We start from the raw sequence: 23,050 nt of genomic DNA on the forward strand, positions 1-23,050 counted from the left end.
TATATAAAACATTGTTAAGTGAAATTGTTATGAGTTTAAGTTCGGGGGTTTTTCATATATTGTGGCATATCATAATTTAAAAAAAATGCCTATATTGTGATGGAAGATTGTTTTCATATTTCCCAGCACTAGCCCCTCCCAGTGTACGTTTTTCTGTGGGAGACGGACCACATTGCTCTTTGAGTATGTAACAATGCCAATCCCTGCTCTCGACTGAAAACATTTGAAGTTGTGGAAATTCTTCATCACGTGTGTTTTTGTTGTGTTGAGTGGCCATTAAAGGGCTCAAATCAGCAAATGACAGAGGTCTCGTTAATGCATGGCAATTGGTATTTTAGCGTAAATGAAGTTATGATAGTGTGGTTCTCAAAAGAAATTATGTGAAACATAACCTTTGACAACATGATGGAAAGCCTGAACTTAGCGCATGACGCCTAAAGCACAAGGTCATCTGTAAAACACGGCAGCATTAACGTCGGGACTTTAGCTTGGAAGGCTAACTCATCTTTATTGATGGTAGCAACAAATTGAACTCAGGGGTCTTCGGAAATATTTAGTCTGCCAATATAACAAGAGTTGCAACAAAACTGAGAGGGACATCCAGACCGGTGAGGACCAAAAACACTGCCAAAATATAAATATTGATCATAAAGCCAATTAAAATGATTGAAATAGCAACATACATATATATATATATATATATATATATATATATATATATATATATATATATATAAACTAGATGGAGAGAGGAATATAATATTCTAAAAAAGGGATAGAGGGAAATTACTAGTCCTAAACAGTGTCTCTCCATGGGACACTAGTAAAGGAACAACCATGACCGTATATGGAATAATGGAATAAATGGAACGGCATTCGGTATTTAGGATGCAAAAAAATAAATAAATAAAATAACTGAAATCCATTGCAGTTCCGAAAAAAAACCACATTCAGGTTTTAGGTACATTTATTAAAAACGGAGGTTATTTTGCAGGATTACAATTTCAATGCAGACAGACAGACCTTGGGCATATTCCTTTCGCGCAGGCATGTCCAGCTGCGTGCCTGGAGGGCTACTGTCCTGCCTGTTTTCCAGTTCTCCCGGCTGCAACAAACCTGATTCAGACGATCAGCTCATCAGCCAGCTCTGAAGCAGCATTAGAACGATCCTGATTTTTCTTAATCAGGTGTGTTGCTCCTGGGAGAGCTGGAAAACAGGCAGGACAGTGGCCCTGGAGGACCGAGTTTGGACACCCCTGCTTTAGCGCAACAAGCGCAATCCGCTGCTGTTAGAATCTTTGTATGTTTTGTCTGGATGGATACAAAGGATTAATTTGAGTAGCATTTTACCAGTCAGCAGCCCGGTGGACCAGTGGTTAGCACATCTACCTCACAGTGCAAGGGTACCCGGGTTCAATTCCAGCTCCGGCCTCCCTGTGTGGAGTTTGCATGTTTTCCCCGGGCCTGCGTGGGTTTTCTCCGGGTACTCCAGTTTCCTCCCACATTCCAAAAACATGCATGGCAGGCTGATTGAACACTCAAAATTGTCCCGAGGTGTGAGTGTGAGCGTGGATGGTTGTTCGTCTGTGTGTGCTCTGCGATTGGCTGGCAACTGGTTCAGGGTGTCCCCCGCCTACTGCCCCAAGACAGCTGGGATTGGCTCCAGCAGCCAGCGCGACCCTTGTGAGGATAAACGGATCAGAAAATGGATGGATGGATTTTACCAGTCACATTCGTTTTGGAAACTAGTGGAGATGCAAAAAGACATACAGTATTGCCTCGTCTTGAAGAAAATACAGACATTTGCGCTCAAAACTATTCAAATAAACAATCATCTTTGTGGATTGGAAAATGGAAACGGCAAAAGGACAGAGAGTGGGAGGAAGCGTAGGTAAGAAAAGTGAGTGGGCAGCAGCCAAGTCTGTTTGCCGCAGTCTCCCTGGCTGTAAGGGTAAATGGAAAACCACAAAAGGCAAATGAACGTGCAATGATGGGTTGGTGGTAGCTGCAAAAACATTTTATAGCTGCTTTGTGATGAGTCCCGATTGAGTCTAATGTTCTTGTCCTCGTGTCAACTATTGATGTGACTTGTTGCAGTGACAGGACAGATGAAGAACTTTTATTTATGTAAGGAATGTGTCTGTTGGTATCCGCCCAGTGGTGCTGTATTACTGTAGATCCCGCGGCTGACACAGAGAACAGCTCACAGACTCCCACTCCTCCTCCTTGCCATTCAACCAACATTCGCTGCTGACCTCCCAGGTGAACAAAACTCAAGCTTACGTTTACATCACCAGAGACACTATCTTATGAAGCTCCAAACATTTGCTCGTATATCTTTAATTGCCAAACACGAATTTCCAAAATATATGACGGTCATATATATCCGGTAACACTGGAACTGAAATCACCATGTCCCGTCACTGGTAAGCTATTTTTAGAGTAAGCCACAGGCTACTAATGCGGTCCTCGGGGGCTACGTGGTACCCGCAGGCATCATTTGGTGCCCCTGCCACAGTGCAGTGAGCTTGGACTGACTGTATCCTTGCACTCCTGATACTGTAATACACAAAGATGAACCGACGAGACACAGGGCATGTTACAACAATGTTGAATCTATTAACGTGTCAAACTCAACAACAAACTGATGTGACAAAGAAACAAACACTGCTGCCAAGCCTTACAGAAGGAGGTCAGAATCCAACACTTATTTCACTGGATTTCCAGATAGTCACGTGTAGTTTCAAATTCAATTCAAATTTACTAACAGCAAATAATCTCAGCACGCTGGCTTTGTGCTGTTTTCGCCACCCTTCGGGTACATTTTCTCATAACACGAGGCAGAGAAACTATGTTCATACCACTCAATACTGCAACTCATGTGGAGTGGTGACATGGCCCAAGAGGAAGGAGCCATGGAGTGGAAATGAGCACGTATGATGTAATGGGTGCACCATGTATAATGGAGTAATGGAAGACATATATTTAAAAGAATTAAATTTCCATGACAATTGGTAAGATACATGGCTTAATAATTGGCATGAATATTTGCAATTCTAAAAATTCAAACACCAGAGTTCTCCATCCTTGATTTTGGTCCTTCAAGAGTTGGTTTAACCACTAGAGAGAGCCCGACTTGAGTTCCACCTTTTCAAAATGAAAATCAGTTTAGCCTCCAGAGAGAAGCAGTCAGTGCATTAGGATAGTAATTTTAGGTTTAACCACTAGAGGGAAATATAGAGAACCACAGTAGACATCCCGACTAGAATGACAATTTCACAATTCGACACTAGAATGTGCCATACTGTATTTCAGCAGCTGAATTTAAATACATAAAGGCTACATACAAACTTAAAAAAATTAAAATATATCACACAATCTATATGTTCAAATATGAGCTTGCTTGCTGAGAATTTTTTTTTTTTTTATGGTGTTATTTACTTTTTTATGGTGAACTGATAATCATTTGCCAAGAGCACAAACTCGGAAATGGAGGAAATAATGCAATCCCTATGTGCTGCACTCTTGGTCTGCATATTTGTGCTGTTAGTAGAGCTGCAAAATAATTTTGAGTGTAAAGAGCAGTTCATTCAAGGCACATTTTGTGACGCTATTTTTCAAGATTTTGGAACAGCGTTGACAAATGTGTTTAGTAAACCGACAGGAGCGCGTCTTCTGCGTGCTTTGACGCACAACATTCTGCCATCAGCGCGGCTCAATAAAAGTCAAAGGATGACGTATGAGCAACACTGGGTTACTGTGACTAGTTCGGCCCAAAAAGTCGCTTGTATCTTGTATTTGGTGCGGATTGGCAATGGATTATATTCAGACCTGTAGCAAAAGTCACAGAGTCCGTTTGGAAGCGTACCAAGATCACCTTAAAAAGTGGGTCTCAGTTCGGTTGTTTGGTCCGCACCAGGATTCGTTGTGTGTATTTACTGTACATCTGCATAAATGGTACGGATCAGCATGGGAAGCAAACAATGGTGCGGTTAAAGCGAAACCAGTGTCGGTGTGAATAGAACCTACCTCACAGAGGTTGTTTTCTGAAGGTGCATTAAAACAACGTACAAGCAATTGGCTTTTATTCTGTCATCTTTGACAAAGTCTTCTTTGAAACACAACCAAACGAATCGATTCCACAAGAAACGTTAAACATGTTTTTTGCCTTAATTTGGCAGTTGACTTGATAACGAGTTACTAATGTACATCAGAGAAGGAAAAACAAAATTCACTATTTTTGTCAGAATTGGCCACATCAAGATCTCACTCCTGACAAAATAAATACATAAATACATCAATAAATATGCATCCATACCAAAGCAAAACTGACATGTTTTTGTTCTTTGTTGGAGGCAGTGGACAAAAGAATATTAATCCCCACTATTAGTCAACAATTCAGTTCTAAAATGATCAACAAAATGAAAGACTTGAGGAAGACAGCCAAAATGTGTAACTTTTAAAAGATATTAGAAAAGTCATAAAGTTGATTGGGAACAAACAACCAATGGTCTAGACTGAAATTAATTGAAATGTATTTCAAACAAGTCTATTCATATTACTTTGCAGTCCCTGAGCGAAATGAATAGGTAGTGAAGAAATGAAAGGAACTGTTCAACATTTTTGATTCACTCACCCTTGGCTGCCAGTTTTCATATTGCTTTTGCAGGTTGGCCCCAATGGTCTCCAGGGCTTTCTGTGGACTCATCGACAAAGGATCTGACAAACACAAACACACGTTTAAGTTACTTGCTTTTTCAAACCAAAATATATTAATTTTAAAATTATTTGAGAGGATAAGCGGTTCGGATAATGGATGGATGGGTGGGGAGATGCCAAAGATTATGAACATGGTTTACTGTTGTTCCTTGAACAATGATATCGTTAAAGGGGAAGTCAACCTCAAAATGTGCTTTTCAGTAATATGTTCCATGTCCCTCCACTAGTCTAAACATGGTATTTTGATTAATTTTGCATTTGTGGAATATAAATTAAGTAGCTAAATCCACCCATTTTCAGCCATCGCAAGTGGCGGCCAATTTGCCACTTTCTGTCAACTGAAAAGGACATCACACAAGCTCAGAGCTGTTGAAGCAACCAAACATAAACAATGAATTAACAAAAGAAAAAAAAAACAACTTGTGCAAAACAAATCTTGCAACATGGAAGCAATCTTCGTTTTTCCTAACCTATTCTGTGCCCAATGCACCACACAGATGAGCAAAGAAATGACCTATATGTGTGTATGATGCGTTGTGGGTATGAGCTGGGAATAACTGCAGAAGAAAAATAATAATAAAGAAAGGAAAAAAGGAGAGATTGGAATCTTTACATTGGGATAGAATGGAAAGCATTGAATAATTTAAATCAATAAGGCATTTAGAATAAGTCGATACAGATTGGAAGGGATCAAATCAGGCTCTTTCGGCAGAGAAAAATGTACTGTCAACTTTGCAGAGGATTAGGATGTGCTTTATGCAACAGCAACAATAAATCCTAATGATGAATGAAGGCTGGTGGAGAGATGAAAAGAGATGGCTCTTACACACTGCAGCTCAAATCCGATTTTTTCGCCCATATACAATACAAGACTTCTTTATTTATAAAGTGCTTTCACAACAGCTGCAGCCTCAACAATGCACAGAACATTCAACATAAAGTAACAATAATACAACAGAACACACATGCGAAATCTGATTTTTTTTCATGCAGCGTGAACAGTAGAATTCCGATTTTTTATATACACGATCTGGGCCTCTTTTGTATGTGGACATAAATCTGATATGTACAGTATGTGATGTGTCTGCAGTGTGAACGCTCATCCGTACACATCCAACCTAAAGACCTTCTTCGTGTGACGTCACGTTAGTATGCCATGAGCTGAGGCATCCACATTAGAAGTCAAGCGGGTTGAGGGCACACTGCCAAGTGAGTGAGAATACAGAAGCAAAATAGTCGCTAAGTCCGTTTTGTGTCGACTACAATGGTGAACACCTGCGCTGTTTACGGTTGCTCTAATTGCTCAAGTAGAAATAAGAAATTACCCTTTCTGATAGGGATAACAAAAGAAGATGCGAACGATGGTTCTCAAATCTTCAGCGTGACAGATTTGTTTGTGTGTGTGTGTGTGTGTGTGTGTGTGTGTGTGTACTCACACACGCTAAAAATTTCAGTCATACGCATGAATTTAGAACCTGTTCTAAATTCTTGAAAAGGGGAACCACCTTCCCATTCTGCCAATCCAGAGGCACTGTGGCAAGTGGTCAACCATCAAATCATCTTTATTTTCTTTCAGTGGACAAATGCATTTGAGAATAAGATCCATGATAAAATATGAATTAACTTTGTTGTCACAGGCCACACCAAAAAGCAAATCACCTTGTGACATCAACTTCTTCAATCAAATTTCCTATAGCGGTAATTTTACCTCATTTAAAACACACACACACACACACACACACACACACACACACACACACACACACACACACACACACACACACACACACACAGGTTGCAAAAATAAAACAAGTTTTTTAAAAGGTTAAAATCTCAGATGATGTCCTTACTTGTAATTGAAATTTATTTCCCACTTGTCTTCCAACACTTTTTTGGGGTCAATATCTTTTTCCTAAGGTAGTGGTTACCCTTTAAAAGATATATGTGCCAAAACTTTAAATGCGTGTTTCTCAAAACCAGGTATTTCAACCTGCCAACATTGAAATTGCTGGAACGTTGTCAAATTTTGAGTTGCTTTCATGTATTGTCACTTTAAATGGATTTAAATGTAGAATTAGAGAACCGGTACTCAAATATATCAATTTTCATTTTCGGAGACATAGGCCTGATTTTGTGAAGACACGTCGCAAATATTTAATTATTTCACGACTGACCGATTTCATAATTTCATTTTGGCACTTGTTTCTCTGTGTGTCATCGAGGAATTTTATCTGTCTTTCTCTCGCCCTGTGCTGTGGTCTCGAGTGCAGCAGAGGTGCTGGAGAACTTTAGCTAAGTTTGTCAATATGCGTTGGTTGATATGCATTTTTTAATAGATCATTTGGAAAGAGCGGAAATAACTCACAGGAACGGCAGGCGTATGCATACATCATAATGATTCTTTTTTTTTTTACTTTTTTAACAACTTCATTTCAGATAAATTGCTTTTTCTTAACTTAAACTTAAAACTCACCTATCCAGCACTCCAATCTGGCGCAGGGAGATGTCTTGACCACATCTGGGGGGTCCACTCCAACATTGAGACACAAGACCAGTGCTACACTCACAGTCTTCATCTGTGGCAGAACAACAAATAAATTACTCTTATGCATACAACCAACTTCAAATATTAGACCGGACATGACACATACTTTATATTCAGAACAATTTAACTGCACCAAGACACACAATAATGTAGTCCAAAATGGATACTGAACAATCCTAACCACACAGAGACAAACATGACATATTAATACTACGCCCGCGACCCTCGTGAGAATAAGCGGATCAGAAAATGGATGGATGGAAAACTGCTCTGTATTTTCCAAATTGGGCTTAAACTAAAATACAATCGATGACTTAACTATGACTAAAACTTTAACCTTAGTCAAAAGACTACAGCTAAATCTAAATGCTCAGTATTATAGGACGACCTAAGGAGAATGCGTGTCTATGCATGCAGTGTATGCGCTGTGTGTTCCTGTGCACTGAGTGTGATGTCAGAAAGGTTAGGACCGCTGGTGTTAAGGTAATTAAGGTGCACTCGACTTTCTCACTGACTGAGTAAAAGGTCAGTGTGCAAGAGGGACATAGCAGGACCCGAAACACGCATATAAACATCATCACAGCACTACGGTACCCATACCTGATCTGCTGACGTGCCCTTTTGCCTACCTGTATAGTGTGTCATGAACCTATTCTACGAGAAAGGAACTGATGCACTAGTGTTCTGCACTTACGTTCAATTGAAATTGTACTGCCTATTTTGATCAGATCAGTCTCCAAAAAGCTTGTCATCCACCACCCCACCTTTGTCTGTGTCATTTTCAATAACTATGACTGTCATCTATACTCTCAGATCAATGCTCCAACATTACTTTATTCTTACAAACAGAGAAGGGAAGGGCCTCAGTAAATGTTGCCGGTCTGTCATTTGTCATTTGCTGGCGAATGACAAACGAAACCCTATCGAAGCTGTCATGTGAATACATCACTCCGACATTGTTATTTTAACCACACTTCCATCATGGATAAATACGTTTGTCACCGCTATTTTAGGACCGTCAACCAGTCAAACATTATTTTAATTGTGCTTCCATCATGGCCACATTACAGTTCGTCACCACTTGGGAAGTAACGTACTGGTCAAAAAAATGTATTAATACGTATTACTGACAGTCCGTCATTTTGTCAAGCCGAATCAAAGTAATCGTCAGTCAGCCGTTCGGTCATGTTGTTTTAAACGCGCTTCCGTCATCACTTCCATGATTAGAGTCGAGCGATGTACTGAGCGATAATTAGAGAGATGTAAATTGAAACAAAGTAGTGGATGTTCAAATTTCTTACAGAAGTAAAATCATAACGGAATGTTGCAAAAGCTGTTGGTTGTTCACAGTCAGCTTTGCCTGAAATTTGGACCAAGTACAAACAACATGGGAAGGTTGTGAAAAGCAAACTAGTAGCGCAACAAAGACATCAGTTGAAAACAGAATATGGACAGCAAAACAAATGAGGAACAAAAGGGAGGAAACTGGAGCCAACATATGTGGCCGCACCCATAAGAAAGCACCGTAAGAAAATGTAATTTACATACAGAAAAGCTTTACGAAAGCCAGCATTAACATCTAAACAGAAAACACACAAGAAAACAACACACATGGGCTAAGGAAAAGCTATCATGTCCTGTGGATGACGGCATGAAAGTCATACTGAATAATGAATGGCAAATCTGCCATTCCAATGAGATTAATTAAAATGACATGCATATTTCCACAGTCATTGATAATGTGGGGCTTGGGGTTAAATGCCTGTCATTGCATCAATAAATGCACACGTTACGTTGACATTTTGGACACACTTTATCCCATCAATTGAAAGGACGTTTGAGGATTGAGAAATCATTTTTGTTGACATTTTTGGACACTTATCCCATCAATTGCAAGGACGTTTGGGGATGATGAAATCATTTGTCAAGATGATAAAACATCCCGCCAGAGAGCAAAAACTGAAAACATTCCTTGAAGAAAGACACAAAAGGTCAAAGTCACAGCCTGCAAATAGTCACGATCTCAATCCAATTGCAAATGTTTTGGTGAAGAAATCGGTCCATGACAAGGCTCTAACCTGAAACGCTGATCTGGCAAAAGCAATTCGAGAAAGTTGGAGCCAGATTGATGAGGAAGGAGTACTGTTTATCACTCATTAAGTCCATGCCTCTGAGACTGTGAGCTGTTCTAAAAGCCAGATGTGGAGCAAGAATGTACTTGTGGTGTGTTCTTTTGTTGTTGTTTTCATGATTCCCAGTTTTTTTTTTTTAACTCACAATTGGATGATTTAAACCAGGGGTCCCCAACCTTTTTTGCCCCACGGACCGGTTTATGTCAGACAATATTTTCAGGGACCGGCATTTAAGGTGTGGCGGAAATAATACAACAAAATAATATGGTATGAGCTGCATGGAAACTGTGGTGTTTTCGAAATATAATAATAAACACAAGGAGCGTCTAATCTGGCCGCAACACTCTCTCTGATCGCTATGGTAATGTTTAATGCCTTCAAAATACGATACAACGCAAATTCAAAGTGCATGACAATGACGACTCACCACAGCCCCGAGCTTGATTTTCTGCAACCAGACGGTCCCATCTCGGGGTAATAGGAGACAATGACACCTCAAGTGTGTCCAGTCTACTTCGTAATTTTGTTTTAGTCGCCGTTGCTGCAGAAAACCCCCTCCTCACACAGGTAGCATGTCGGAAATAGCAACACTGCTACTGTGGCGATCTCAGAATATTCAGCCATAACTTTAATCCAGTTGTCTCGAACGTACTTTTAAGGCCGCCGTCATTTTCGCTCTCCAGCACTTTTATTACTCATTTTGCGACCTCTAGCGTTTTGTTTTTAGCGTAATCGGTCACGTGACGAAGAAGCGCGGCTTGACGTGTGTCAAGCGTGACACAGACGGATGTAACGGAGAATCCGGTAATTTTTCAAAATAAAACATCTTTCATATTCCGAAATAAATAAAACGGAATTAAGGCAAGTTCTTTCTGTGCGGCCCGGTACCAAATGCCCTGCGGACCGGTACCGGTCCGCCGGTTGGGGACCCCTGATTTAAACAACTAACTGTTATTTGACTACCACATTTTTTTTCTGGATTTCTTTTAGTGTTTCTTACAACCATAAAGTTACCCTTTGAAATGACTTCAGATCTGTGTCATATCATAGCCTGCATTTTGTCCTACAAAATGAAACATCTGTATAAACATCCTCCAAGACTGGTGATTCCATATTTTTTGCCAAGGGTTGGAAAATTGCAAGCGTTCACATAAGCAAAGATGACTTCTATCCACACTGTAAGGAAAGCAAAACATCTCCTTCATCTTTTATCTTGTAGCAATCTTGTCTCTAAGATATTTTACACAAAGAGCCGTAGAAACCATGGCAGGTTTGCCCTTTAAAATACAAGAGCTGAAATGACAGCAGCATTTAGAGACATATTAATGTCAAATCCAGAGAGGGAAAAAAAATGTTCCTGACATTGGAGGTAAAATGTCAAAGAAAAGACTCAGCTTTCATAAAGGTAACCAATGTGGTTCGCCAAAATTCCTTAGAAATTGTATATGGTAAAAGTAGAAGCCCAGTCTAATATGGGTAAAGTTAAATCCCATCAGTATTAACCGTAATTACAAAACAGGCCGCCCATTTCATCAATTAATGCTCTCCGAGCATCTTTTATTTTTTCCAACCAGGGTTCAGTTAATATGATTTCTAGTCCTATTGTACAAGTTAATCATTTGCATTGAATTAACGCAGATGAATAAGGCATGAGGTTTTTTTTTTTGTCTTTTAAAAACTTTCACGTCACAAAGAAATACTAGAGCCACAAACAGCTACCAAAGGCCTTCCCAAGCAAACAGTGCATTGCCATGGCAACAGTGTGTCGAACTAAAAAGCTTTCAGTAACTTTTCACTTGAAACAACTTGAGATGAAACACTCAGAGGTTGAAGACGATTGCATACATTTTGTAGGAGTTCCTTAAAACAGAACCTTATAAAAGTCAAAAAGTGGCACCAAATTCCAAGGAAACATCAAAATGGTGGACTTTCTATTTAACGCATGACCCTCAAAGACTTTCTTTGTAGGTCTTGGGCAGTTACATATGCCAAATAGGGGTGCTTTGTTCATAAAATTATAAAGGGCAATAGTTAGCCATTTTTAAGAAACTGCACAATAACCCACAAAAATAGTATTTTTCCTGGCATGATGTGTGTGCAGTTTCATGAATTTTCATTGAGGTTTAAACACTCAAAAACAGCATCAGTTGTCCTTGTAATCAGTGCATCACCATAGCAACAGCGTGCAAATAAATTAATAGCTTTCAGTAACTTTTGATCTCAAACGTGCAGCGATGATGGTAACTTTTGTGCAGCGATGATGGTAACTTTTATTTCATTCATATACGGCGCCTGAATTGTATACTCAGTCGCCACTAGGGGCCCTCACGTTGTTTTTTATGTTTTAAATTTAAAGGGATTGAACAGAAAAGTCTCTGAAAATCATTCATTAGTAAGAAGGCTGCGACATTTGAAGAGCTTTGAGTTCATTTTTAAAGCTTAGACCAGGGGTTGCCAATCTGCAGCTCGCGAACCGCATGCGGCTCTTTGGCTGGTTCAATGCGGCTCTCCCGGACTTTCACATGACAAGCGTCGAAAATGTCTCGGCGGTGGCGCTGACATTCAAACAACGGCGCTAAGTACACAGAACTTACTATGCCAGCCTATCATCAATCCCGTGACTTGACTGACATACAGGGCAACCAGTCAGACGACAACGCGCTACGGCGCTAAGCACTAAGCTAGTTAGCGAATTACCTCTAGGCAGGGGTGCCCAATACGTTGATCGCAATCGATGGGAAGCCAGCGGACCGGTCCCAAGTCGACCGCAAGGGGTGGGAGGAGGAAATGGGGGGGGGGGAAAAAAGATTTGTGTGTTTGTATGTTTGTGTGTTTCGGTTTCGTTCATGATCGGGCTGTTGCTCATCATGCTGTGCGTGCGTGGATATGTGCTTGCACGTGCGCGATCGGGTCGATCGTGGGAGGTTGGTCGCTTCAAAAGTCGATCTTGGGGGAAAAAAGTTTGCCCGGTGTGGCAAGCTGACCCGAGTCGTAAGTAACCACTGCAGCTTGCACGCAGACAGTGCCTGCTTCGAGTGGCAACAACGGAATGCAAGACAGATTTGAAGGTCATTGTTCAAGAAAAGGAATGCCAGAAGTCCCTGCACTAAGGTGCTAAGCAACATGCATAGTAAGAGAAAAACGTTCTTATATTTTTGTATATATTTTGTTGCTGACTTCCACCTAAAGCTGAAACTTTAAAGCGATTACATGGCAGGCTCAGTGACTGCACACGTAATCACAATGAGCATGGAGTGCAAGACATAAAACAGAATGACTGCACACACACACACACACACACACACACACACACACACACACACACACACACACACACACACACACACACACACATCTCATGACATGGCTGTTGCCCCAACGGCAGGCAATTTTAACCAAGAGGTAAAGCAATTGTGCAGCCTGCCACTTCACCTTCATGTTGTGAAAGCAATGTATATCGTGTTTGTGCATACATGCCTGAAACAGCAGAATCTGAATGCCATTTACAGCCCACACATAAGCCTTCCACTGCTATCTGACTCGATGTCTGAAATCTTCTTCTTTTCCTTTCGGTTTTTCCCTTCAGGGATCGCCACAGCGAATCAGTTGCCTCTATCTCACCCTGTTTTGTGCATCCTCTTCTCTCACACCAGCTACCTTCATGTCCTCTTTCACTACATCCATAAACCTCCTCTTTGGTCTTCCTCTCGGCCTCCTGCCTGGGAGTTCAAGACTCGGCATCCTTTCTCCCAATATATTCACCCTCTCTCCTTTGGACATGTCCAAACCATCTCAGTTTGGCCTCTCTGACTTTCTCTCCAAAACCTCGAAGACAACAGAGAGAGCTGGCCTCGACAATCCCCACCATCATCCAGGGGACTCCAGTGGAAACTGTATCGGAATACAAGTACCTGGGGACCATACTGGACCATAACCTGAGGTTCTCCTCCAACACTGAGGTGATCCTGAAAAAATGCCACCAGAGGATGTACCTGCTCAGGAAACTGAACTCCTTCTCCGTCAGCAGAAAAATCCTCCTGACCTTCTACCAGGCATTCATAGAGTCCGTCCTCTCGTTCTCTATGGCTTGCTGGTTCCACTCCCAAAGTCTGCAGGAGAAGAACCGCCTGGACAGCATCAGCAGAGTGTGCTCCAAGATCATCGGACTTCCCACTCGCCCTCTGATTGCAGTGTGCGAGCAGCAGATCCTTGGTCTAGCTGCTCAGATCATGAAAGACCCCTCACATGCTCTCTTCCCCGCGTTCGAATGGCTGCCCTCCGGCCGCAGGCTGCGGTTCCCAGCTTGCAGGACAGCGAGAAGGAGATCCACCTTCGTCCCCCAGGCTGTTCTCCTCTTCAACTCTTAAACTCTTATTCCAATATCCCTGACACCCCTCCCCCACCATTCAAACTCGCATACCCCATTGTGCAATACGGGCTTACAGTGCAATACTTGACGTGCAATACTGTTTTCATGTGCAATACTGTCTTACTGTGTCCTCACTGTGCAATACTGCTCGATGTGCAATACTATTTGATGCTGGAGCCACTACCTCAAGACCTCAAGTGCTAAGCTACTCTTATCCTATGTCTTTCCTTGCTCCTACTGTCTCTACAATAAGCCGCTCTCGTACAACTCTAATTGCCCCACGGGGATAAATAAAGTTTTCTGAATCTGAATCTGAATCTGAATTCATTCCGAACAAACTCCTCCTTCAAGATAATTCCGACTCCATTTCTCTTCCTAGCTACACCATGATAGAACAACTTGAACCCCGATCCTAAGCTTCTAGCCTTGCTACCTTTTCAGCTGGTCTCCTGGACGTACAGTATGTCTTACCTTCCTCCTCTGCATCATGTCAACCAACTCTCTACCTTTACCTGTCATAGTTCCAACATTCAAAATCCCTACTCTCAGTCCTATACTCTTGGCGTTCCACTTCTTTCTTCCTACGGACACACCTTCCTCCACTCCTTCTACGACCAACAGTAGTCCATTTTCCACCGGCACCCTGTAAGTCAACAGCGCCGATGGCGGTCGTTGTTAGCCCGGGCCTCGACCGATCCGCTATGAAATTCGAAGGTTTGATTCGCATGTTTGTTTTGGCCAAAATTTTACGTTGGATGCCTTTCCTGACACAACCTCGTATGTATCCGGGCTTGGGACCGGCACAATAAGACACTAGCTTGTGGCCTCTTGTGGCTACATTCTGAAATCAGCTCAAGCAATTACAAGGCCTAAGCTACATATGAATAGCCCTAAACAGCTGGGAAGGAATGGCACCCCCACATGGAAGCATAGGTTTATTTTCAGGGTTGTAGAGAAGGACACCAGCAGGCTGGATGAGCTGGTTAAGAAGGCTGGTTCCGTGCTCGGGAGGAGCCTTGACCGTCATGAGACGGCGGTGGAGAGCCGGATGAAGGGCAAGTTAAGTGCCCTCATGTACAACACCATCCCCCCCTTTTCATCTCAAAATATTCACGCTCTGAATGCTTCATAAGGTACTTTGTTCTAACAGCAATTAGACTGTTTAATGCCTCAATTGAGGCCAGTGGCTTGGGCCTATGTATTGATTGGGTTGAGAGGGTATCTATGCATCCATCAATCTTGCTATCTAATGAAGAAATAGTGAATGCCACAAATAACCTATTTTTTAAAGAACAGAACTCCTCGTCAATGTTCTGTGAAGGGAAACATTGGCTTCACTAACTAGTAGATCACTGCCATCAAGTTATGAGTCATGAAAACCTATCGGAAAAATTCCAGGATGAGTCATTTCAGCTCCTATATACTCCTACAGACTTCCTAACTTTTTAAATCGATACTGTCCATACAAGAGTTGCTGCAGAGGGATGTTAAAATGAAAATGTTTTTTTTTTAAATGGATACGTAGCATTCCTTATGATCATTCAGATAATGTTTTGAATTTGTGAGGCATTAAAAATACGACAGGCAGCAAGGTGGACTACCAAGAGCACCGTACGTTTAGACTGATGTGCTTTGTATTATTCATCAATGAATGGAAATGTGAACGATTCAAGGTATCCCACATCCCCAAGTTCATTAACACCTCAGCAACCAACCTGGTAACAACAATATTCGATACCAATAATGATAATCAATACTGTATTATGGAAAATGATTATTTAGCAAGCACCGGCATAACATTTATTATTTTTCATTATGGCTACCTGCTTTTGAAAAGAGAACCTTCCACTTCTTGCACATGAGGATTCTCTGTGAAACCAGAAAGTATACTTTGCATTTAATGCCGTATTTTCCATACTGAAAGGCACACTGAATTATGAGGCGCACCTTCAATGAATGGCCTATTTTGTAATTTTTTTCATATATTGGACACACCGGATTATAAGACGCAATCTACAATGCATCCAGTAGATGGCGCTGCGCTCAAGGAAATGCAAACAGAAGGGTCAGATGTCAGTAAAATGCAGGAGACTGGATTGTCTCAGAAGTGTTTATTCCTTTGTTGTGTATTCACAAAGGAGGAAATCACTAAATAAATTCTGTAGGGGGGCTATAAAATTTATTTTGTGATTTCCTCGCTTGATTTTCTGTTTTGATGCATTCTTTTCAATTTTTGCAGTTTCATTGAAGTAATTGTTAATTTACGTTTTTCGGAGGCGATCATAAACGCTTCTCGAGTAGAACGGAAGAAAAGAAGGCATGGAGACGGACAAAGACGTACCTGTATTTGTTGAGACTGTGAAAACCATTAATAAAGTATGCGTTTTAAAAAAACAACACCAAAGCTCTCCTGTTTTTGGAGCTGCAACAAAAACTTATTTAATAAAGCAGCGACACAGTTCATTGAACCAACAGCAAGTTATAACATTGACTCGTTAACAGGGGTGTAGTGGGCGTGGTACGGGGGGGTACGCCGTCCACCCACTTCTCCGGACGCCACATTCAATTTTTATTTCGGTTTTAGCCCTGCACCAAAATGACAGAGAAAAAGCAGAAAAACGTTGATTTTTATTTTTGGGTTATTGAAATGTTTGTTGATCATTGTTCTAATGCGAGTTATGCTTAATAACGTTGGCCTGTGATTATTTTGGAGTAGTAAAACATTAAATTTAACGTTAGTTCAACTGGTGTTGTACCCTATGATTGATGTTCTGTATGTATATATAGAACATCCCAGAATCGCGTACACCCACTTAAAAAATCCCCACTACACCACTGCTCGTTAACATTGAACTCTCTTTATTATTCTATTTCCGTGTTCTATTGCATGTCTCCAGCAAGGAGCCATTTTGGGGTCAACATATTACCGTAATGACCATACACAACGCGCACCAGATTTTAAGGCGCACTGTGAGCTTTTAAGAAAATGGAAGACTTTTAGGTGCGCCTTTTCGTGCGGAAAATATGGTACATACAGTAATTGCTCATTTATCGTGGTTAATGGGGACCAAAACCACCCGCGATAAACGAAAATCCGCGAAGTAGTGTCCAATTAACATAAACAGGTAAAAAAAAAAAAAAAAAAAAATTAAGTCCGCAAACGGTCCGCGAGAAGCTGCAAAACAACAGCGAGTCACATAGAGCAACATATACAGTACTGTACTCCATGTATATTTAAAAAAAATTAAAATTAAAAAAATAATATATATATATATTTTTTTTTTATATGTTTGAAAAAATCCGCGATGCATTGAACCCTCGATAAATGAACCGCGAAGTAGCAAGGGATCACTGTATTTGAAAAATATTCAATCAATACCTTCACAAGTAATTACGAAATAAAACCACATATTGTAATTCTGTGTTGTTCTTCATCTACTTGCATGCTGAAGAACGTAATAAGACATGAAACAAAAACAAAAATAAAACACATTCCCAATATCTAGTAGGGTTCTCTCTTCACAAAATTGCATACATATGAGGATTTGTAATTGAATAATCCTTGTGCGTTCACACAAAGAAGACATTTGCAGTTTCTGTAGTTGTCCTGTTGGATGTCAAGTGTCGCTGAAATGTGTGTGTCTCCAGGGTCTCCCCCTCTTTGGAAGCAAACCAGCATCCTCTTTGGAGATGACAAAGGAGTCTCTTTATGGCTTGTGGAAAGTTCAATCCAGAGAACTGCCAATCATCATTACGCTGGTCTCGCTGTCAATTCTGCCACTCAAAAAGGGTTTCTGGTGTCTGTCACCAGATTTTTTACGATCTTGGCGGGCGTAGCGAATGTTTGCGGAAGCAATAATGCATAAATAAAAGTAATGAAAGAGTACAAAAAGAGAACAGTAGACAACAGCTGTTAGTTGAACTATGGTAAGCATTAGCACTACTTGGCTATTATTATCGCTTCTGTACACTGCTGTGCCTCACTGCGCGTGCCCATGAATGGATAAGACATGCAAGGCAAGGCAGTTTTATTTACGTAGCACATTTGATACAATAGGCAACTCAGTGTGATTCACAAAAGCAAGGAAAAACAAAACAATTAATGACATTCCAAAGCAAATCAGGAGGAAAAAAAAGTAGCTTACTAAAATTACCAGAATGTACATTGACACCATTTAAACTGATAAACATTCATGGGAACTGAACTGGGACAGTCGACCTGAACCGTTTTGCAAAAGCCGTTCCACCACTAGCCTACAGTATGTAAGTGTGTTTGCTTGCGCGTGCCAACACTGTCAGCAACGAACAAGCTGACAGACAGGAGAGGGGAGTTGCGGAGCAAGTGAATGTTGATGATGTATGTAAACAAAAACGCATGCAAATGATCATATATCAAGTGCAAAAGAAATTGTTGTCCATTTTTTCTCATCAAACGATAAGTCGAAACAGTAATCAGGCCTATGTGAAGACATTTTCAAGGATCAAAATAAAAATGAGTCATTAAAACTATCACTCATCAAAACTGCATTCCACTTAAACGGGCCAAAGGCCATTTGTATTCCAACAAGTACAATAGTGATACAGTGTTTGCTTTTCATCTACCCATTTTCTGAACCCCTTATCTTCGCAATTAGCGATAAGCTTCGCCATAGACTGTCCTGCTTTTGTTTACGCTGCCTCCGCCGCCTTCTACATCTGTCTGACCCAACAACAATCCCACTGGAAGGCTATCTCATCCGGGATGTTCAAAGTACAGTGAAAATGTGCTAGAATCAATTTGTATTGTAATCCAATGTTGCTTAATCCACCCGATAATAGCATCCAGCAGCAAAGGAAAAAGTATAGTTAAAATGCAAAATGCACGGTCACCCCAGAGTCAGTGCCACGGCCGTCGGCCCAGGTGACGCCAAGGGAGGCTTGGCCGCCTCTCTCATTCAAGTGAATGGGGCCTCGCACGCAGAGTGGGTATCCTCTTTAACAAATCTGTACATTCTAGTAATGAAAAGAATCTTTCAAGATACAGAGGGCCGGCATGTGATGGTGGTTAGAACAATAACAAGACAGAAATTAAACTATCCTTAATATAAATGCACCAAATGAAAATTGCCCTCAGTTTAATGGAAAAAAAATATGGAGCCCTTCTGGCAGAGGGAGGAGATGGTGTCATTTTTAGGGGAGCAGAGTTCAATTGTACACTCGATAACAAATCAGAGAGATTACCCACAACAACAAAGCCCCAATCTCGAAAGTCAAAAATGTTCTGAAATGTTACAGTAGAATTGGGTTTGGTGGATGTATTTCAATCCAAGAGACAAAAATGTCACATTCATGTCATAACTGCAGGGAAGTTATTCGAGAATACACTACTTTTTAATTTCAAAACCCCACATTTACAGGGTGGGAAGCTATAGCATCAATAATTTCTGATCGCAGCCCAGTTAGTTACTATGGCAATGAATTTAAGGGCTGATAGTACTTTTAAATATTGGAAACTTAATGTTTCTTTAGTAACAGATGCTCATATGAAACAGGAAATTAAATCAGCCGTGGCTGAGTATGCTGCCATGAATAACAATTGCACTGTTTCTCCCTCAGTGCTATGGGATGCAAGCAAGGCCACAATGAGAAGGAAGATTACATCTCTGGGATCCCGTCTCAAGAAACAGAGGCTAGTTAAACAAGTTGAATTGAGGAATGAAACTGAATAATTGGAGAAGGAACGTAAAAGAAAGAAAACACTCAAAAAGTTGCAAGAGGCCAGGCTGATATTGGATGAGATGTTGACGTACAAAGCCTCGGGGGCCCTCAGGTTTTTAAGTAGAAAATTTCTACAAAATGGGAAATAAGACAAGCAGATTGCTGGCCTACCAACTTCAGAAGGTGCAATCCAATTGGATAGTCCCTGAAATTAGGCACCCAGAAAACCGTAAGATTCGGAGACAGCCAAAAGAGATAGTACAGGCATTTGCAAAATATGATGCTTTATGAACAATTGTAGAAAGGTTTAGCCAAAGAATCTAAGAAAAGTGACAAATGGATTGTCAAGTCTCTTGAAAAAGGTTAGATTGACAGACAAGGAAGCGACAGGATTAGTTGAGCCAATTGGAGAAGGTCATAGGTCATGAAATATCCACTTAAATATGTACCGGCACTCGTGAATACGAGGCAATCTTGGGATACACAATGAACCAAAAAAAAATTGAGGCAATGAGGTCAAGAAATTGAGCAATAGAATTAAATACAAAATTCTCATTTCGCTGGACTAAACATGGATTTCATCGTTTGGGGATCATAGGGAATTGTTCAAGGCTTACCATGGTAAGTTAGCGACACAAATAAGAAGTGTCTGACCTGACATGCTGGGAGGTCCTCCCCCTCTTTTTATTTGGCAGAGTAGAGACAGTCAAAATGAATGCAGTCCCAAGACTCCTCTTCTTATTTCAGGCTTTACCCATAAGAGTTCCAGTCTCCTTTTTTTAAGACACTGAATAACAATTTCTACATTTATCTAGCAAAACTAAAGACCTGGAATCCATCCATTCATTCATTTTCCGATCCGTTTTATCCTCACAAGGGTCGCGGGGGGTGCTGGAGCCTATCCCAGCCGTCTTCGGGCAGTAGGCAGGGGACACCCTGAACCGGTGGCCAGCCAATCGCAGGGCACACACAGACGAACAACTATCCACGCTCCCACTCACACCAAGGGAAAATTTAGAATGTTCAATCAGCCCGCCATGCATTTTTTTGGAATGTGGGAGGAAACCGGAGTACCCGGAGAAAACCCACGCAGGCCTGGGGAGAACATGCACACTCCACACAGGAAGGCTGGAGCCAGGATCGAACCCACGACCTCTGCACTGTGACATTACAAGTCGTGCCTCACAAGCCTGAAGTAGAGACACTTGATGTTCCATGTTCTGTATGGGTAATTCCGTTGACATATCTAGGCAAAACGTTAAGAGTGTAGGGATCAGCACCTTTTGTAATATATCTTTATAAGATCTCTCGACTGTGAGGCCAACAGGCTAAGCACAACTCTACCATACTGCCTAAAGAAACACCCTGACAAATTTTATGAGCAAGAGCTGCGGGACAAGGCGGCCCTGCAGCCACACACAAGAATACAGCACAGACTTTGAGAGGAGAAAATGAGATATTTACCCTGTCTTTCATCCTCCAGCTCTGTGCAAGGGCCTTCGATCCCTCGATCTTCTCAGAGTGGCGTTTCTTCATGAAGGCCAGGGGCAGCTCCCAGTCATTCATGTCAGCTTCCTCCTCAGCGAAGCCCACAGCTGGTGAATGTAGCAAGTCTACATCCATTTTCATTAGGACCCTACAAGGAAGAACATATTCATGTCAGGAACACACATCACGTTGGCTACAGCTGGACTACTAAACTAACATTCTATCCTTCCATTTTAAGCTTCTCCAGGTCGGGGTCACAGGAAAGGTGGAGCCTTCCCTAGATGCCTCAGGACAGACTACGAACAGTGTCAACAGTGTTGTGAGATTTCATCTCAACAAAATATACAAGTCTTTAGACCGTAGTCAAAAGAAGGAGAACCCAAGCAGGAAGGGGGAGAACGTATCAACCCTGCACAGAAAGCCCCATTCAACTCATTACAGTGCATTACTGGAACCTCAAGTTACGAATGACCGTTTTTACAAACTTTTCAAGTTACGCGCATTTCTTTGTCGACATGTTCATTATGCCAACTGTTGAATGCCAGATCTGTGTTGTGCCTCTCGCACTATTTAACCATTCACTGGCTCTGTGCATAACTCATGCTTTAGGTACCTGATGCTTTAATTGAATTTTCTTGAGGTTCTCAAAAACAAAGCTATTGTGTGAAAAATTTAAGTTCGTAGGATCGCTATTAATATACGGGAAGTTCACAAACAGAAAAAGTTCATGAAATCAAAGAACTCAAATTCATAAGATTTCATCCGAAAAATATCTCAGATTAATGCCATTTTTTTATAATCGGGATCAGAACCGAATTTAAGAACCAGAATCGGAACCAGAGGGCTCCAAATTCAAACGATGTCGTAAAAAAATGTACATTTATCGGAATGTTTATGTTTGTCCATTCAAAATGACCCAAAAGCACACATTTGCCCGATTGTGAATGGAAACGCGCACGTTTACAGCCAAATGGCTGGATGCTGACTTTGTTCATCGCAGCAACATTGTTAGTACAAAGTCAGAATTGTTTTCGTCAATGAATAGGAAAAATAAAATGCTTGAGGTTACTCTGACAAACTGGAATAGCTTTAAAACGCGAAGTCAACGTTGACATGATTGTCACAGGTGAGACCGTCCTGGCTAGGCAAATGTTAGCTGCGTTCGCAAGCTTCATTTGACAGGTCTTTCTGCCACTGAATACGCGAGTTTAACCGTATCACAAAAAGACAGAGACGTGCAGATGTGTCCACGCAGCGTGCAGATATGTGCAGACCTTGGTGTGGAGGGACGATCCAGCCGGCCTGGGGAAGCTCTTCGTCTCCGAACGATGACGGATACCGTCGCACAAACAATGCCGGTGAGAAAATTGTAAGACAGCGTCCACAGCCTATACAGTATGTCAAACCCGTCAAATCCAAGTTGAACGGGTGTATGTTTGCAGGGGAATCTCTGGCTCCTCTCCCCACGGCTCTTCGCTATGGGAAGGGGCTGGAGACGAGGCCCATCTTCACACGGACAGTCAGCCACAGCCACGCGAGCCACCGCACACACTTAACGACGACTCGGCACGTATGGTCCTCTGCCACAAGCCGGGTTGCTACCAGGCAGTTTCGTGCACCGGATTTCACGAAAAGCACAGACAAGTCCAAGAAATTCACCGCAGAACCACTTCATCAGCACTCCTGCAAGGGCGCAGCCATCTTGGGTTCGACCCACAATGCACTGTTGACACGATACCGTCATTACGTCACAATCGTCGTTCCGGTTCCACATGCATCTTCTGCGGGGACCAATGTCAATCTGGATTTTTTTTTTCCACATAATATATTTAAAACAGTTGCTCGTTGACAATTTTTTAGCGCGTTGTAATTTTGCTACAACAAATTTTCCAGTAAAACTTTCAAAACGTCATCAACAGGCCTGAATAGCGTGGAAATTATGTCATGTGCAAAAATGTTCTCCTCATAAAGAAGTTATTTGGAACAATAGCAATTATTACCATCAAAATAAAACTCGATACAATAGAGTCTGGATTGAGCGAGATATAATTTATGTTTCGGGTTTATTTGAAAGTAAAGATAATATTTATAGTTATGACA

General features: G+C 41.4%; 1 protein-coding gene across 2 annotated transcripts in view; it reads right to left on the reverse strand.

Annotated features, from left to right (window-relative positions):
• Positions 1-22,401, reverse strand: part of rptor (regulatory associated protein of MTOR, complex 1) — a 164,605-nt gene extending 142,204 nt beyond the window's left edge. For both annotated transcript variants that reach the window (XM_019889388.1, XM_019889387.1), the window contains exons 1-4: positions 22,225-22,401; positions 20,927-21,098; positions 7,193-7,295; positions 4,637-4,719 (exon numbers count right to left, since the gene is read on the reverse strand). In XM_019889388.1, the coding sequence (XP_019744947.1) occupies positions 4,637-4,719; positions 7,193-7,295; positions 20,927-21,091 (351 nt within the window). In that variant the 5' untranslated portion in view covers positions 21,092-21,098; positions 22,225-22,401. The remainder of the gene's footprint in view (positions 1-4,636; positions 4,720-7,192; positions 7,296-20,926; positions 21,099-22,224) is intronic.
• Positions 22,402-23,050: the final 649 nt, after the last annotated feature.

The sequence above is a fragment of the Hippocampus comes genome, unplaced genomic scaffold (genome assembly GCF_001891065.2).
Source record: "Hippocampus comes isolate QL1 unplaced genomic scaffold, H_comes_QL1_v1.1 scaffold86, whole genome shotgun sequence".
Taxonomy (NCBI): Eukaryota; Metazoa; Chordata; class Actinopteri; order Syngnathiformes; family Syngnathidae; genus Hippocampus; species Hippocampus comes.